General features: G+C 34.8%; 1 protein-coding gene across 5 annotated transcripts in view; it reads right to left on the reverse strand.

Moving 5' to 3' along the window:
- Positions 1-17949, reverse strand: part of UNC13C (unc-13 homolog C) — a 498413-nt gene that overhangs the window by 359492 nt on the left and 120972 nt on the right. For all 5 annotated transcript variants that reach the window (XM_033109141.1, XM_033109144.1, XM_033109142.1 and 2 more), the window contains 2 exons: positions 8184-8206; positions 7534-7598 (listed from right to left, as the gene is read on the reverse strand). In XM_033109141.1, coding sequence (XP_032965032.1) covers positions 7534-7598; positions 8184-8206 — 88 coding nt within the window. The remainder of the gene's footprint in view (positions 1-7533; positions 7599-8183; positions 8207-17949) is intronic.

Genomic DNA, 17949 nt, shown 5'->3' on the forward strand with positions numbered 1-17949 from the left:
ATGGTCAGCCTTCTAAGCACAGAAAATGGTCTCTATTAGACATCAGCTTTCTTGTGGATGTGTAAGAATGAAGGAATGTGTTCAGTAATTGTTATAGGATGGGGAGTCCTACACAGTATCCCTAGATTGTCTGTGGGTAATACTCAGGTGTCCTTTCTGTGATTATAGTCTACTACTCATTAAAAAAGGCTGTTAAGCTACAATGAGATGATTAAAAAAGATGTCAATCTCTAATTTTATGAAATATAAGCTATTAGTAGCTTGAGCATAACAGCTCTATTTTCTTAATCCTTTGAGGGAGTACTATAAATTCTTTGTTACTACCCATGTAAGAAAAAATATGCCTACAAGTGATGTATAATCCACGCCACAGAAACTATGGCATTTATAAGCCTGGTTGAGACTGTAGTAACTGTGTCCTTACTTCCATAGGTAATATGCCACTGTGTGGCTCACAAGGGGTCCATGATTGTGGTCTTCATGTCTCATAGGGCCCCACACTGAAGGAGAGGGCTAATCTGATCTCTGTGGCTAATATAAAAATGTACTCTAATGACCCTATGATTTTCTAAATAGAGAAGATATCAAGTGCTTCTTGAGTAATTTCCAAGAAATCCTAGGAAGCTTTCTTTTGATCCTGAACTAGGGAACTGATTGCTGGTGGTAAACCAAAATGTGTTTGTTTGTTTGTTTGTTTGTTTGTTTGTATGTTTGTTTGTTTTTGCCTCAGGAAGCTAAGAGCTTACCAACCAATTCTTAACACAAGGGTTTTAGAACGCATGTGGCGTTGTTGCTGTCAGCTTTCCTAACCGAGAGGCTATGTGTCTAGGCCACACCTTGGTATAGAGGCTATAATGTGTCTGCATGGTGGGGAGACTACTGGCAGAGTGCTGATGGAGGACTAGCAGGCCTGGTGCCATCAGTTTGCGGTAGGGTTCGGACTTCCCTAGACTCACATGACATTCTTTTCTAGAGAATATAACTACCAGGTGGCATGACCCTGTCTGACGTTGGTTAAGAAATGTCAAGATTTTGGTCATCCTGTGAGGGACTAAGCAAGACAATGCCTTTTCTTACTTTGATAAAAAGCAAGGTGAAAAAGGTGACTCCATCATTACAAAAGGTCTCCTTCCTAAGGAAGTCATGATGGCGATGATTAGAGGAACATCTTTAATACAGTGTGAATTTGTATCGAGGGTGTCCTAAAGCACTAAGATCTTCAGATCAGAGAATGAAAGGACAACATTTCTTTCAGAATAATTAGAGTAATATTTTATAGACTTGTTTAATGCAACCTTCAAAAGTTTCCCCAAAGTAGAGAAAAAGAGGATTCACAATCAAAAGCAGTGTCTGCCTCATCAACTGGGGTTAGAGCTAATGTGAGAAAAATCCCTCTATTTTTTTTTTCCTGTAAGGGCTTAGTAACACTGAGTTTGGGGGTGCGTTCAGCTGCTTTTAAAACTCACAGTGCTTCTCATGTGTGTCTTATCCTGAATCCACGATTGTTTCAAGAATTTTTTTTTTCTTAAAGTGCAGTAGTCCTGAATGTCCTAGGAAGCAATTCTAACCCATTGATCTAAGAGAGTGCCGTGCTAAAGCAAGATTAATTTATGAATGAGATCCTCATATGGGCAAGGCAGTATCATAAGCTTTATGGAAGGAAACCTAAATGAAAATGACCAATTATTTGCCTTTAAAGAGTTTAAAATCAAAGTTGAAGGATACAAATCTTGTTAGACTTATGTAACTTAAATTCATATGTACCACAGGAATGACACAAACAAGTGGGACCATTAAAAAACGTGATAATACTTCCCTATTGCAAAAAGAAAGAGAACTAGAAATCAAGAAGCATATAAGTTCTGACATTTAAGTTCGCAAACTTGTCCTAGGAAAAAGTGCTACATATCTCATTTTTTAATATCACTACCGTCACCTTCGAGGTACTCCCCTTGGGAAGCTATGCACTGATGCCAGAGCCTAGTCTACCCTTCAAAGCAATTTTGGAACTCTTTTTCTGGAATGGCCATTAGAGCTGTCATCATGTTACCCTTGATGTCCTGAATGTCATCAAAATGTCTCCCTTTCAATATTTCTTTTATTTTCGGGTAAAGAAAGATGTCATTGGGGGCCAGATCAGGTGAGTAGGGAATGTGTTCCAATACAGTGATTTGTTTACTGGCTAAAAACTCCCTCACAGACAGTGCCATGTGAGCTGGTGCATTGTTCTAATGCAAGAGCCATGAATTGTAGGCAAAAAGTTCAGGTCGTCTAACTTTTTCACGTAGCCTTTTCAGCACTTCCAAATAGTAAACTTGGTTGTTCGTCCAGTTGGTACAAATTCATAATGAATAATCCCTCTGATATCAAAAAAATGTTAGCAACAGCGTTGCAACAAGTTCGTGAACTTCATTGTCAGACATTGTATTCAAAACCATGTAGAAAAATCCATACTTCACATTGCAGAAATGAGGAACTATTAAACACATTTAAACAGAAAAGTACTACGCTTTAAGGAGATTAGTCTTTAACAGTATATATGTTGGATTTAATTTTGAAAAAGAAATGGATGAAGGAAGATCAGTTTGCAATTACCCAGGTAAAAGGTATTGAGGACTAAAACTAGATTGATGGCAAAATGAATAAAGACAAGTAGAAAAAAATATAAGTGTGATGCTATACGATAGTGGATTATGAAAGAAGACCCTGTTTGCATCTGCAAACCTTTATAATTAACCATCCTTAATCCTAATTAATTTTTATCTAAATCTATAGGGAACTCCTTGTGTACCAAATCCCCTGGAAGGAAAGGATCTCGTCTATAAAAACAATTAACTGAAAAAAAAAAAAATCAAAGAAAAACAAAGGCTTCCATTTTTCTCCAAAGATTAACTGTTACTGTGATTGAAGGAAACTGTTGTGGGGGCTGTCATTTTCATAATACTTAGCACACTTATTCAGGAATGAAAGGACGTTTGCGTAGGATAAACCATTGACCCAAAGGAGGTATTACAGCAGTAGAAACAGCCATTGTCTAGGCTTAGGAGAATCTCTAGCCCTTTCTTTGAGACATAAGGAAGTTACTTGAGGGGAGAGACAAAAATCTGATTTATGGACTAGATAGGAAAAAATAAAACTAAAAGTTCTCAGCTTCCAGATATAAGACTGCTGCTAAGAGAAAAAAATGGGTTAAGAGATCCTGGAGAGGAAGAACTACTTTAGGTTCCATGTTAAATGGCTGATGTTAGGCCCTGGCTAAACATGGAGTCCAAGACTAAGAGCAGGGAAGAGCGCATGAAGACAGTATGCAACCTCCTAAACTTTATAGAGAAATATAAAAGCAATGTCAGAACTATGATAGAAATATCAAAAATATATTAATCCAGCTATATCCATATATTGTGTAATCTAACTCATGTCAGGTTTTACAACAACAAGGAAAACCACTATTTCAATAATGTAAGAACAAAGGAAATGTTCAGAACTTTGGTGATGATTGACTTGTTTACCTTCGTCAAATTATCTGTACATGGCAATGATTGAACAAACTTGGAAATCACAGTTAAATATTACATATGTATACAATTTTTCTTTCAATTGTACCTATTGAAAATGAGGTCTAAAAAGAACCTTCCCTTTTTTTATTTGGTAATCTCTCAGTGTTTTCCCCTTCCATGGTATCTCTCCTTTTTCCCCTGCCTCTGTTTTTTCCTCACTTCGGTCAATCACCTCTTTCCTGACAGGGTTCAATAATCCTGGTAGTGGTTGGAAAGCAATCACCAGATTCCTGGGGAAAAAGGAACTACTATAGCCTAGTTCTGAACTATGGGCACGGGATAAACCTTCTTTCACATAGTTCCATGAGAACAATCCTGCAAGAACTTAAATGACTCGAGAAGAAAGAGAACAAAGACGACGAATATCATTATTCCCAAACTATCTGTCTTTCCCTTATCCCCACCACTGTTTTACAGATTTTCCTGAATTCGGGTGTAGACAAGGCTGGTACCTTGAGACTAGAAAGAAAACAAGAAATAATATATATATATATATATATATATATATATATATATATACACACACACACACACACACACACACACACACACACACACGCCTTGAAATGCTCATCACGCAACCAATGAAACTCTGACTACAAATGTCCAGGGAATGGTGAATTTATGTCATATGCAATCAAAGTAATGAAGGGAGTATCATTCTAATTGTTAAAAAGTCATTCATATTTGAGAAGTTACTTGTGTGACTTCACTCACTAAAGTAATTTCATCCAAGTGACTTATCAGATGCTGGGTAGCCATGGGCATGTATCACTCAGATATCCCTCAGAGAAAATCTTAGAGAAGTGCAGCTGGATGACGATCTTCAGCTACCACATCCCCAGAATACACTGCAGCAGTAATCCCATGGCCACTCTCCTCAAGCTGCTCCCAACCAATGATTGAACATGGTGGAGGTAATAGAAATGACCAGTTATGCTCAATCTAGGACTCCTCGAAGAGGCAGCCTTTTTTCTAAGACTTCCCATTGATCTAACTGACACTTTCTTATAGCCTCATTTCAGTCAGTTTAAGGTTTTTCATACCCATTCTTTCCTTCCCTTTTCCTTTCATGGATGTCAGTCCCATATCATGGTCCAAAGGCTCTTCTTGTCTATTTCTGCTGTCTCTTCACTTTATCTCTGAGATGTTTCCTCTAAAAAAGTTGTTGTATTTTTCTAATATCATTTTGGCATGTGCTTCTGGTCTGACTCTGAACTTACAAATATGACAAAAGTCACCAACTCCTGTAAAACCAGTGGGAGATGTAAATTGTTAAATTTAATGATTTTGCGTAAACATTTATCCTTCCAGCCTTCTCCCTCTTCCTTTTTTTCTGTTCATCTTTTTTCTCTACGTCTCCCAATTCCTTTTCCAGAGTCTGCCTAAATTTATTGTGACAGATGGAAAAAACAGAATAAAATTTGGCATGTCTTCTCCAGGAACATTTACAAAAAATGCACAGAGAGATGAGTAGGAATCAAAAAGCAGCATTGTTAACTCCATCTCTTGTTTCAGTGTGTATGGATTGTTTTTTCCTTGACACTTGAGAAAGGGAAGGAAATGACGACTGTGGTTTGGCTCTGAACTGATGAGGGGCATTGACGGTAGAGGAGTGAAGGATGTAGTAGCATTGTCAAGAAGAAGCAATGACTCCCTATTTTGAAAGTCTGCTTGTCTCAGTTTCCCAGGACCATAGAATTTATACCTTTAGAATAATTGTAGTAATACTTCATTTTATATTAAAAAAAAACTTCAAAATATGTATAGGAAAAGTAGAACAAGAAGCAAATCTTTCTGAAAGAGGCTGTGACTGAAGGCTTTACTTCAATGTATCCTTCAAGATTCTTCAAGAGGAGATAAGCATGCAGATAACGGCACATTGTCTGGATGACTGAAAATTCTCACCCTTTTCCCGTACCATCGTAATTCCAAAACCCCTTGACAAGTCTTTGAAATAGGCAGTTTCTGGAAAAATGAGGTGGAAAAGATCTATTCAAAATGCAGAGATGAACTGTTTTAGCTAGACATTGCATAGCTTGCACTTAACAAAAACATGGATGTAGGTTAACTCTGTTGCTTTGACAATAACCCAAGTCCATGTTCAGACATGAGTTAGGAAAGCCAGTTGTTATGAAGTGATGGATGGCATAGGCAATGAGAAGATGCAGGAAGTATAAGATCATAAACTTAGATACGCTTCCAAGATGACGACACACAACATTTTTCATTATTAAATTGGAACTCAACTTAATGATTTTCTAAGATAACTTGAAAAAGTGAATGGAAAGGTTATCATTTTCTAGAAAACTTAAAGAAAGAGACAGTATGTGTGGTGTGGGGATGAGAGAGTAATCTATTTATTACCTGAATTTTCTATGGATAATCTATAGTGATATTTTACCATAGTTGGTACTCATAACATTTAAATCATCGCAACATTACAATAAGAATGTAATTCTTCACATATTTGTCTTAAGGATACTAAATAATTTATAGATATAGTAACATCTAACTTTTATTTGGAAAAAATAAAAATGGTATATGTTATTTTCTAGGAGCTTTAAATTTAAAATTTACATGTTTAATTTAAAATAAGTAACGTGGATATATTTAATGAAAGATTCATTTTTTGAATAATTAGAGTATTGTAAAACATAACTGAACTATTGATTTGCCTTAAAAAAAAAAAAACAACCCAAAACATGTATCTAAAATTTTCTTCTATTTCTGTTGTACACAAATGTGTCAAAATGTCAACACTTGTAAAACTGACCTGTCAATCTGTCTGTCTATACTATGCATAAGCTTTGGTCAACACATTACACTTTCAAAATGTGTTATAGGTTTGCTACAGCATAATTTACAATAATGACACCTAGAAATACTCTTGAAAAATTAATTAATAAAAAATGAACATTACATACATATTTTAAAATATTTGTATCACTTACAAATAAGGAAGTGGTAAGTTTTTCAAAACATGTTGTTAGATGGAAAAAGGAAAAGGAAAGGAAAAATGAAATTGCCAGTTCCAGAAGCAATATGGCACAGTAATTAAGATCACACACTCTGGAACTAGACTAACTGGGTTTGAATGCTGATTTTGCCACTTACTAGCTGTATGAAGGGAAAGTTATTTTATAAACTATTTTATACATAGGTTTCCTCATTTGTAAAATCAAGGTCAAAATAGTACTTACCTCGTAGGACCATTGTAAGGATCAAATTAGTTATAATACACGACACAGTTCTAACAGTATCGGCTACAGAGTCAGCAATAAATCAGTGCTTTTTAATTTAAATATAGAGTAGCCTAATTGAGGTAAAATGCACACACATACACAATACAAAGCTACTATTTTATATTAACAAATATATATATGCAAGCACACAGAAATAGGCCAATGAACACGTACATCAAACTGATACTAACGTGCGACTATGGGCATTAAAGACGATCGTTTGCTTTTTGTTGTAGTATTTGATGGAAAGCATATAATTCATACCTTATTTTTGTAACTAAATTTTAAAAACTTTTATCTGTCTATGAATTTTAACAATAAAACAGTGGAGATTACATTCATGAACTTATTGCATAGAAAAATGTTCACACACATATCGTTAAATGCAAACAAGCAGATCAAAAGATAGTATTAATTATTAATAGGAATTCATTTATATAAAATTATGTGTTTGTATTTGTGTATGGAACGATAATGTCAATGCTAACCTGGTTAGGTGATTTCGACTTCTTTAAATATACATACATGTACATATAACTCTACATACATACATCGATACATTCTTTTTTAAAAAACACTATGAGCTACTTTACTGTGAAAAAAAGAAAGCAACAGTGAAGCTAGCTTATTATAGCATCATGCAACCTCTTGCATTCAAAACGCGTATGTCCAGAGCACAGCCAAGTACCGCTTATGAAGGAATGAATTAGAAAGTTTATGAATGTACTTACCCACCAAATGCCTGGAGTGCAGAGAATTTGGAAGCATCCAAATCATGGCCACTTACTATTCGAGCCTTAAATAAAAAACGAGAAAAAACAAAAGAAAACAAACAGACTTTTAGCATACCGTCATTGTGTATCGGGGGATTTGGGACATGGGTCAACTGCACTAGACACATAACACCTAGTATGACAGATGCTAAGCAGGGTCAGCTCCAAGTCAAAGCTGTTGTGTTTTTGTGAGTGGAGGTTTTGAAATTAGCCGTCAGCATTTAAACAAAAGCACTGGCAGAGTCCAGGAAAATATATCATATTCAAAATACTATTGGCCCTTAAAACTGGATATGTACAGTGAAGATCATGGATAAGTCATGGAGATCATGATGAGCCAGACATAGGAACAGATGCTGAGTTTGACCGTAGCAGACCCCTAGGTTGGCAAGTATAAGCTAAAGTAAGCGCAGCTGGCAAGGGGTAACCTCTTCATAAATGCAACATATTGGGGGCACACTTAAAGGACAACCAAAGAATGGAAAGCTGGGATAACATGCACATTTCACAACTAAAACAGAAGAACCAAAACAGGTCTAATATGTCACAAACAAACATGTACAAAAGACAAGATCCCTCAGGAGGGAAGAAAAAGTATGATTTAAAACCTTTTCATCCACAGAACTGCTATCTGAAAGAGAATCAGGAAAAGAAGGGATAAATGTTAGATGGAGTACTTTTCAAGAAATCATTCAAACATATACATGAACAAAGTGTTACTATGTTACATTATTTAAAATCATAAATGAACAGAATTTCAAGACTGAGCTCCAAGGAAAGAGGGTTAGTTGGTCATAATTTAAAGAGCTGAAAAATGTGCCAGAATGCTTGAAAAGTATCAAAGGGTGATTACAGGATTAATGAAAGACAATGTGTCATACAAAGAAAAGAACACAGTTGAACAATCAGAAGTCTTAGGCTCCAGCTGAGGCTCTGCCACATAGTAAGCACACAGTGCAAACTCCCAAATTCTCTAGAGTCTAGACCTAACTCTGCAATAAGGTCACCAATACTTTGCCTGTTTGCCTCCAAACATTGTTGAGAGCGTCAATTTAGATAAGCATATGTAAAAGTAAACCTCAGATGACCATAGAAAAATGTCTTATTAAGGGATTATTTATTTATGGCCTCTCATATCATAAAACATAAGAGGTACAAGACTAATATATTCCATTTTGCAAATAAGAAAAAACTGATGCCTGAAGGGTTTAAGTGACTTAAGATCACAAAGCTAGCATATGGCAGAAGTGGGACACAGAACCAAGGCTCCTGGTCCCCCATACACTGCCCTTTAGATCTACTGATTCATGAGTTGATCAAAACAGAGAGAGGTGGCTGGTGTACAGTTCTTTAGTACAATTTATGATAAAGCACAGGGTCAACATTTCTTGAGGGGCCCAAGTAGATTAACAACTGACTAATTTTTTTTTTTTGTAACTCAAGTCTAAATCTGCCAGTGTCACCATGGCATGGTCCATTTCCACCTTTCATAGTCCTATTGCTCTTAAACTAATTAATTCAGCTTTGCTTATTAGCATAAAGCTGAAGGGACTTCTCTATGAATACAAGTTGGCAGAAAACTAGGGCTGTAGTGACCATGGGGTTCACGGAGTACAAACCCCTCATTTTTATAGATGAGCTCCAGAGAGATAAAGATTTGTCCCAGGTCACGTAGCTCAATGATGACCTTTACTGATGAAAATCTGAAATGTATTTGTTTTCTTGAATCATTAATTGTAGATTAATGATCATAACTAAATATTTTTGTGCAATATTTAAGAGATTGTACAACATCTCAGGGTTATATCTTTGAATATAAATCAGGGTAAAGTATAGAAGACCAATCTTATTTATGGCTATAAATATTTTTAAATTCGGAATAAAATATAGAAAATAAAATTCAGTATTACATCAGAAGAATATATTATATCCATAAAGATTTTATCACAAGCACGATTTAAAATAATGGAATCAATAATTTAATATTTATCAACTGGTCAGATAATATGTATCTGCATTTCATTAGGTTCCAAAAAGTCATTTGATACAATTTAAAAACCGATTTTTTTTAAACAGGAAAACTCATTTCAATTCTAAAGTTTAATATGTCAAAAAAAAATCTTACTTTCAAAGTCATCAATTTAAGAATGAAATATTAGGGCATCCCTATTCTTAACAGCAAAACAAATATGTCTACTACCATCAACTTATTTCTGGAAATTCTGACAATATATTGAAACATGAAATAGGAAAAAAAACAACAATATAAGTGCTAGAAGGCAGGAGAAAAAGTTGTTATTATTTTGAGGAATTATAATTTTAAACCCAGATAACAAAAAAAATTACTTGGAAATGTATTAGGGTTAATAAAATAGTTACTAAAGTGAACATATATAACCAATGCATAAACAGAATAGCAATAGTAAGTTATTTCCCATATACTAGCAATTACCAGCTTGGAAAACAATGACATGAGATCTGATTTCACATATTCAATACCTGGCATTGTCTCCCATTCATAACTGGCTTCCATATTAACCATCCCACTGAATAAAGGTAATTCTAAAGAAGCCATCAATTATTTTTCAGCTGCTAAATTTGATCATACATTTCAATTTTTTCATTCACTGATTCATTCAATGTTTTATTCATTCATTCATTGAATGCATATTTTTATTAATTAACAGCAAACCCTTTTTGTTCACTTTTACTTCTTTCTCGTCTACCTGTTATATATTCCCCTTTGAAACCTTTCTAAAATACAGATACAATCACATCTCTTCTCTTTTTAAAACCCACCAATGTTACCCAATGCCCACATGAAAGAAAATGAAATCCGCATCCACTGCAGGCTCTTTGCTCATCAATCCTCATTCACATCCTACACTTTGGCCACAATTAAGTTCCTGCTCTTTCATCTTTAGCCAAGCTCTTTGATACCTGTGTGCCTTTGAATTTTCCATTTTCTTCCCCTAAACAAGTGCTGCCCATATTCATCTGGCTAACTGCCTGTCAGCCTCCAAAACTCAGTTGAAGCATCATCCCGCTTCCTGAAAACTTGTCACTTCTCAGGGATTTGTGGCCTTTGTACATAAACACTGCATACTGTGTATCCCTCCTGTCTCAGCCTCATCCTTTGCCAGTTTCCTTATCTGCAATCCTTTTATGTAGATACCAGCTTCTTGAGAATTTTTTAACCTTCTTTTCTTTACTTCTACCACATTTCTGAAATATAGTAGACGACCAATAAATGTTTACTGGACACTGAATGAACAACTTCTAATAAGCTACACCACCATATGGAAGTACGTATCTAAAGATATGAATAAAAGAAATTTATTTCATCTTCCTGTATAGTGAGGATGAACTGTTTTCTAACAGATTTATAGATTTAACAGTGAAAACCCTAATGGCAACTTCTAATTTGAATTACCCTAATTTCAAGCGTAACCGAATTAATAAGTGAAAACATCTAAGACTTTTTAATATTAAAATTATGAGGAGAGCGTATATACAAATATTAAAAATCTATAAAAGCTAAAATATTATGGTCTTGGCAAAATAATAGATAAATACTTGTAAATCAGTGAAATATAAAATTAGCTAATAAACCCTTATACTTAAGAATTCAATAAGAAACGATATAGTCTCATTAAAGACAAAGAGAAATAGTAGTCAAGTGATACCTAGACCATAGATTAAGTATCTGTAATATTCATTTGTATTCTCAGTTCACACATATCCCATGAAGTTTTAGATGGATTAAATAATTAAATATAAAAGAAAAGCAAGTAAAAGTAGAAAAGAATATTTATTAACCCTATGGAATGAGAAAAAATGTTTAAACTTAGAGGTAAAAGAAACCACAAAGTTTGATAAATTTGTTATGTCCATTTAGTACTTCTGTATAGAAAAACAATTAAAAATAACATATATTTCCTGAAAAGATATTACTTAATATGTTCAGTATAAAAAAAAGAACTTACATATGGTGATGGAAGGAGAACTGACTCTGGGTGGTGAACACACAATGTAATTTATAGATGATGTGATACAGAATTGTACACCTGAAATCTATGTAATTTTACTAACAATTATCCCCCCAATAAATTAAAAAAAAAAGAACTTACATGTCTATAAAAATTGACTCTAACGTCCCAATAACTAAATGCTCAAGAATGTGACTAGATAATTTACAAATTAGAAGGCAACAATGGTAAATAAGCACGAAAAATGATCCAATTCATCAGAACTATGCCAAATCATGACTATAAAATCAGCGAAGATTAGAATAATGATGTTTTGATGATATTAAAAATAATTCCCCAGGCTGTTGATGATGTCCTAAATCAGACACTGTTGTATGGTTGATGACAGTGAAAATTATAATAATTTCAGAAACTTTTAGTGATATCTAGCAATAGACTTTGTTTTGATGAGGAGATTTCTTTTTTGAAATTTCTAGGAATTCTAAGGAAATTGTTTTTGTTATGGATTGAATTGTGTTCCCCCAAATTCACATGCGGAGGGCCTAACCCCCAGTACTCAGGATGTAGCCTTCTTTGGAAATAGAGTTGTTGCAGATATAGTTAGATAAGATGAAGTCATACTGGAGTAGGCTTGTCCCCAGTCCAAGGGGACAAAACTTGTAAAAAGGAGACGTGCACAGACAAGAAAACATCATGTAGCAATTGGAGTTAGGCTGTCGTAAGCCAAGGAACTACCTACTATGTAGAAGCGAAGAGAGAGGCCTGGCCAGATTCTCCCCTAACACTTTCAGAGGTAGTATGGTCCTGTCAACACACCTTGATCTCAGACTTTTGGCCTCCAGAACTGTGAGACAATAAATTCCTGTTGTTCTAGGTCTTTATTATATCATCCCTAGCAAACTAATATAATTGTAAATACTGAAAAGAAGTCCATGTGTAAAGATCTCTATTATTATTTACAATAAAAAAAATTGGAAAAAGATGTATATGGTCAAGTATAGAAGTATGGGCTGAAAATTATGTTCTATGATCTTGGTGCAATAATTAAAATAAGTGGATTTAAAAGGCTATATAAAATGTAAAAAATGTTTATGTTATTTACACACATATGCATGTACTGTATACATATATGTAACTATATGCATATATATTAATATATAACTATATGCACATATAAAATTTTACATGTTACATATATATGTAGCCAGTACACACACTCACTCATGATGGCTTTGTTTCCTGATGAATTAATTTCCTTTTATTCTACACACAGTTGTTTTGCTTAGTCAAATTCTGGTTAAACCCCTATAATTACATGCTGAATACTCCATATAATGCTGCTTCCAATGCTCCTTTTCTTAGAAGTCAGACTTTAGGGGTTACATCTCACAACAACGTCACTTTGCAGTTCAGCGACTTAATGTTGTTAATATATATAGGACCATAGTACATCTATCTATTTTATAGTGAAACATCCTCTATAAATGGGATTAAAGTGAGGTTCTTTGACTGTCTATTTTTAATGTATCAAAATTCCATAAACGGGCAATTAATTTTTTTTTGGAAAACTTAGAAAATATATATTAGGTGAATAACACTATTCAACAATGCTTCATGGGAACCTAAAAAACTAAAACTCTCAGCTTATAGAAATGCATATAATATACGTGCGTCTCCTAAGTAATAAGCCCATCAGAGATTCTTATGTGAGCATCCCTGAGAAAAAAAATTAATGTGATTTAAAGCAACATGTGACATTCTTAGCCCTCAGTTTTCCTTCATATGAATATATAAGTGAAATAGGTTCGACCTGTATATATCTAAAGCTTCTAGCTCTAATTCTATGGTTTTGTTTTTGTATGTTTGATTAATTTCTGTATAACAAGAGCTATTTACTCCCGAGTTACCACCAAAAATGAATATTTAAATGTAACACATAATGCCTAAATTTGAGATACTTAATTTCACAATTTTTTAAGATAAAAGTAAATATTGTGTTTTTTCTCAGTATTTACCATTATAACATAGCTTCTGAAGGAAATTTTAATGGAGGAGATCAAAATTTGTAAAAAAAAAATTGATTTCTATAGTTGTATCTAGCTTAGCAATTTTCTTAAACCTCTTTGCCCTAAAGCCCTTCAATGATAATATAAATCTCCCTCTGGTAATAACATTGCTCACTGTCTGCTTTGGAGATAGCTTTGGCTTATTTATCACTATGTCAAAATATATATGACTTTAGAGCATATATTGTATGCCTGAAAATTAAGATATGGGAGCTGAAAACAGTTCAGACAAAAGACTACAATGTAATCAGAGGAGTGTTTAGTTGTCATTAACCTTAGAACACCTACTATGTGCTAGATATTCTGCAAAGCACTTTATCTGTTATTTTATTGAATTATCTCAACTGTCTTGAGAGGTATCGATATTTGTTAGATGTTATCAGGCAGAGAAAGCACTTTGACGTGACTCACATTTCAGTCATAATTCTGAATGCGATGGGGTAGGCACAGAGTGAGAGATTTATGCTAACGTAACTCATATCTCATGCACTTTCTTGTTAATTTATGGGCTATGGGGGTAACCTAAAAACTTCAGTCACAGTGACAACACAATATAATATGAATTTATGAAAGAGATGAACAAAGTGATAATGGAGCACAGAGAAAAGATCCCCTAACTCTGCAACCAGAAAGGATATTGGTTTTGAAAAGAATTCATGGGGAAGATGATTTATGAATGGCTGTTTGTCAGATGAATGAAAGCATTGTTGGCATAGTGAAAAGAATTTGTAAAGGCATTGAAGCTTGAAAGAGTATAGAGTATTGGGGATGGAAACATGGGAGTGTGATAGTAAAGAATTTTTAAAAATGAAAGGTAGATGAATAGAGTTCATAGCATGACAGTCTTTAAATAATCTATTAAGAAATTTGTTATTTATATTAGACTCTAAATGCCACACGCATGGCTTTGGTAATGTGGCTGCTGCCAAAGCAGTCATGTGAAGCACCGAGGGTGCCCTGGCAGGCTGGTTGGAGCTGGGGCAAGCACGGGCCAGAGTTTCCTGGAGCACACGGCTGGGGGCGGGGTGGGAGGGTGGGGTGGAGGTGTAGGTTGCCCTGGTGGGGCCAGGTGGCCAGGTCTAGAGAGGGTGTGGGGTACAGTGGCCTGGGACATGTGGCTCCTGTGGCACCCTGGCAGTCCAGTAGGCTCGGGTTGGAATGAGCCCTCGTAAAAGTGGCCCAGATTTTGCTGTGGTGGCCTTGTAGGTCAGCTAGAGCTCTTGGACTTAGCTCCACCCATGCCATCTAGGAATAGGGGAACGTAAACAATAATGCTCACTGGAGAGTGGTCCTGGAGAGATCCTGCAAATTCTGAGAGTTCCCACAGTTCCCCAGCTGTTTGGCAAGAGCCTTGGGGTTATTAAATGAATTTCCTCCCCATGTGTGTCTAGGTGCCCTTTAAAACCCTGTTCTGTCGCTGTGTCTCAGAGCACCCCAGACTGTGCTCAGTGATATGCCTCCCTACTGCAAATTGTTCCCTCAGGGTAGGGTTCCCATGATTACCCCTTCTCTGTCTCTCTTATCCTTTTCTACATGCTCTCTCTCTTTCATTTGTTGTGCAGAAACAAGTGTCAAATTCAAGATTAAAATTATATTTAAGCATATTTCTGATCATAAAAGCATGAAATTAGAACTCAGTTACACAAACAAAACTGGAAAAAATACAAACACATGGAGACTAAACAACATGTCACTAAACAACCACTGTGTAAATGAGGAAGTCAAAAATTACCTTGAGACGAATGAAAATGGAAACACAATTTTCCAAAATCTATGGGATGCAACAAAAGCAATTCTCGGGGAAGTTCATAGTGATAAGAAACAAGAAAAATCCCAAATAAACAGTCTAATTTTACACCTAAGTTACTAGAAAAAGAAGAATAAATAAAACCCAAAGTAAGTAGAAGGAATAAAATAATAAAGATCAGAACGGAAATTAAAAAATACTAAAACACACTAGAAAATATCAATGATGTGTCTGATAAGGGATTGGTATCCAAAATATTTAAGAAAATCATATAACATAACATTAAAAGTAATTTGATTTAAAAAAATGGGAAGAACTGAACAAACATTTCTTCAAAGACGAAGATGGCTAACTGATATATGAAAAAAATGTTCAACACCACTAATCATCAGGTAAATGCAAATCAAAACCACAACGAGGTATCATCTCATATCAGTTAGAATGGTTATAAAAAAGATAAAGAACAAATGTTGTCAAGGATGTGGAGAAAAGGGAACACTCATGTACTGTTGGTGGGATTATAAACTGGTGCAACCACTATGGAAAACAGTATGGAGATTCCTCAACAAATTACTCGTATACATATATACACACATACACTTCATTTTCCACTTATCTATTGATGGACGCCTTGGTGGCTTCCATACCTTGGCTACTGAAGATAATGCTGCAATCAATATAGGAGTGCATATCTCTTTGCAAATTCGTGTTTATGTTTTCTTTGGATAAATACGCAGAAATTTCATTTCTGGGTCATCTGGTAGTTCTCATTTTACAAGGTCTGACAATTAAGTTCACCAACTTGTTGCTAACCTTTTTTGGTATCAGAGGGATTATTCATTATGAATTTGTACCAACTGGACAAACAGTTAACCAAGTTTACTACTTGGAAGTGCTGGAAAGGCTGCATGAAAAGTTAGAAGACCTGAACTTTTCACCATCAATTCATGGCTCTTGCATCACAACAATGCACCAGCTCACATGGCACTGTCTGTGAGGGAGTTTTTAGCCAGCAAACAAATAACTGTATTAGAACACCCTCCCTACTCATCTGGTCTTGCCCCCAATGACTTCTTTCTTTACCCAAATATAAAGGAAACATTGAAAGGAAGACATTTTGATGACGTTCAGGACATCAAGGGTAATACAATGACAGCTCTGATGGTCATTCCAGACAAAGAGTTCCAAAATTGCTTTGAAGGGTGGACTAGGCATTGATGTCATGAATAGTTTCCCAAGGGGAATAATTTGAAGGTGATCATAGTGATATTCAGCAAAGAGGTATGTAGCATTTTTTCTAGGATGAGTTCGCAAACTTAGTTGTCCACCTTCATATAGGACAAAACAATGTGAATGAAAATGTATATATTATTGGAAACCATAAAGTCTAGAAGGAAGTGGCAAAAAACTTTTCAAGTGCTGAAAGAAGAGATCATTAACTCAGGATTCCACATTCAATGCAAATATATCCTCAAGAATGAAAAGGAAATCAAGATACTATCAAACGAAAGAAAGCTATGAGACTTCAAAACCAGTTGATCTACTCTAAATCAATGGCTAATGAAAATTTTCTAAGCAGAAAGGAAATGACAAAAAAGGAATCTTCAAAATCCAGAAAGAAGAGAGAACATGTTAAAAACAAAACTGGGTGAATACAATATACTTTCTTTTCTACTTTTGAGGTGTCTATATTATGCTTGATGGTTAAAAAAAAATTATATTACTATCTAATGTGGTTCTCAATGTATAGAGGAAATGTTTAAGACAATTCCACTTTAAATGTGAGAGAGTAAAGCAACAGAGGGAGATAAGATTTCTGCACTTCACTTCAATGGGTAAAATGTATATACCTGCAGACTTTGATAAATTATATATATATATATATATATATATATATATATATATATATATATATATATAGTAGGCAGAATAATAGCCCAACCCCAAAATGACCATTTTATAATCCTTTGAACCTGAATATTTTATATAACATGGAAAAGGGGAATTAAATTTGCAGATGAAATTATGTTGCTAATCTGCTGATCGCAATATAGCAATATTATCCAGGGTTATCTGGTGAGTCCAATGTAATCACAAGCGACCTTAAAAGAGGGAGGTAGAAGTGTGAGGTCCAAGTGAGGCAATGTGAAAAAGTTCCACATACTGTTGCTGTTTTTGAAGATGGAGGAAGATAGTCATGAACCCAGAAGTAAGAGTAGCACCTAGAACCTGGAAAAGTCATGAAAACAGATTCTTCCCCAAGCTTCCAGAAGGAAATACATCTGTGCTAATACCTTGACTTTAGCACAATAAAACCAGTATCAGACTTTTCATCTTCAAAATTCTCAGATAAAAATTTTGTGTTGTTTTTGTTTATGGAAACTTTTTAAGTCAGATACCAAAAATATATACATAATGCAATACCTAGAGAAGTTCCTTAAAACAACTACATTAAAAGATAGAAAAAATACCCAAGTAATCTATAGCAATGTATGAAAAAGATACGAAAACCAGAAAGAACAGAAGACAAAAAACAAAATAGCTGGTTTAGTCCCTAACATATCAATAGTTA

This window comes from Rhinolophus ferrumequinum, chromosome 6 (genome assembly GCF_004115265.2).
Source record: "Rhinolophus ferrumequinum isolate MPI-CBG mRhiFer1 chromosome 6, mRhiFer1_v1.p, whole genome shotgun sequence".
Classification (NCBI taxonomy): domain Eukaryota; kingdom Metazoa; phylum Chordata; class Mammalia; order Chiroptera; family Rhinolophidae; genus Rhinolophus; species Rhinolophus ferrumequinum.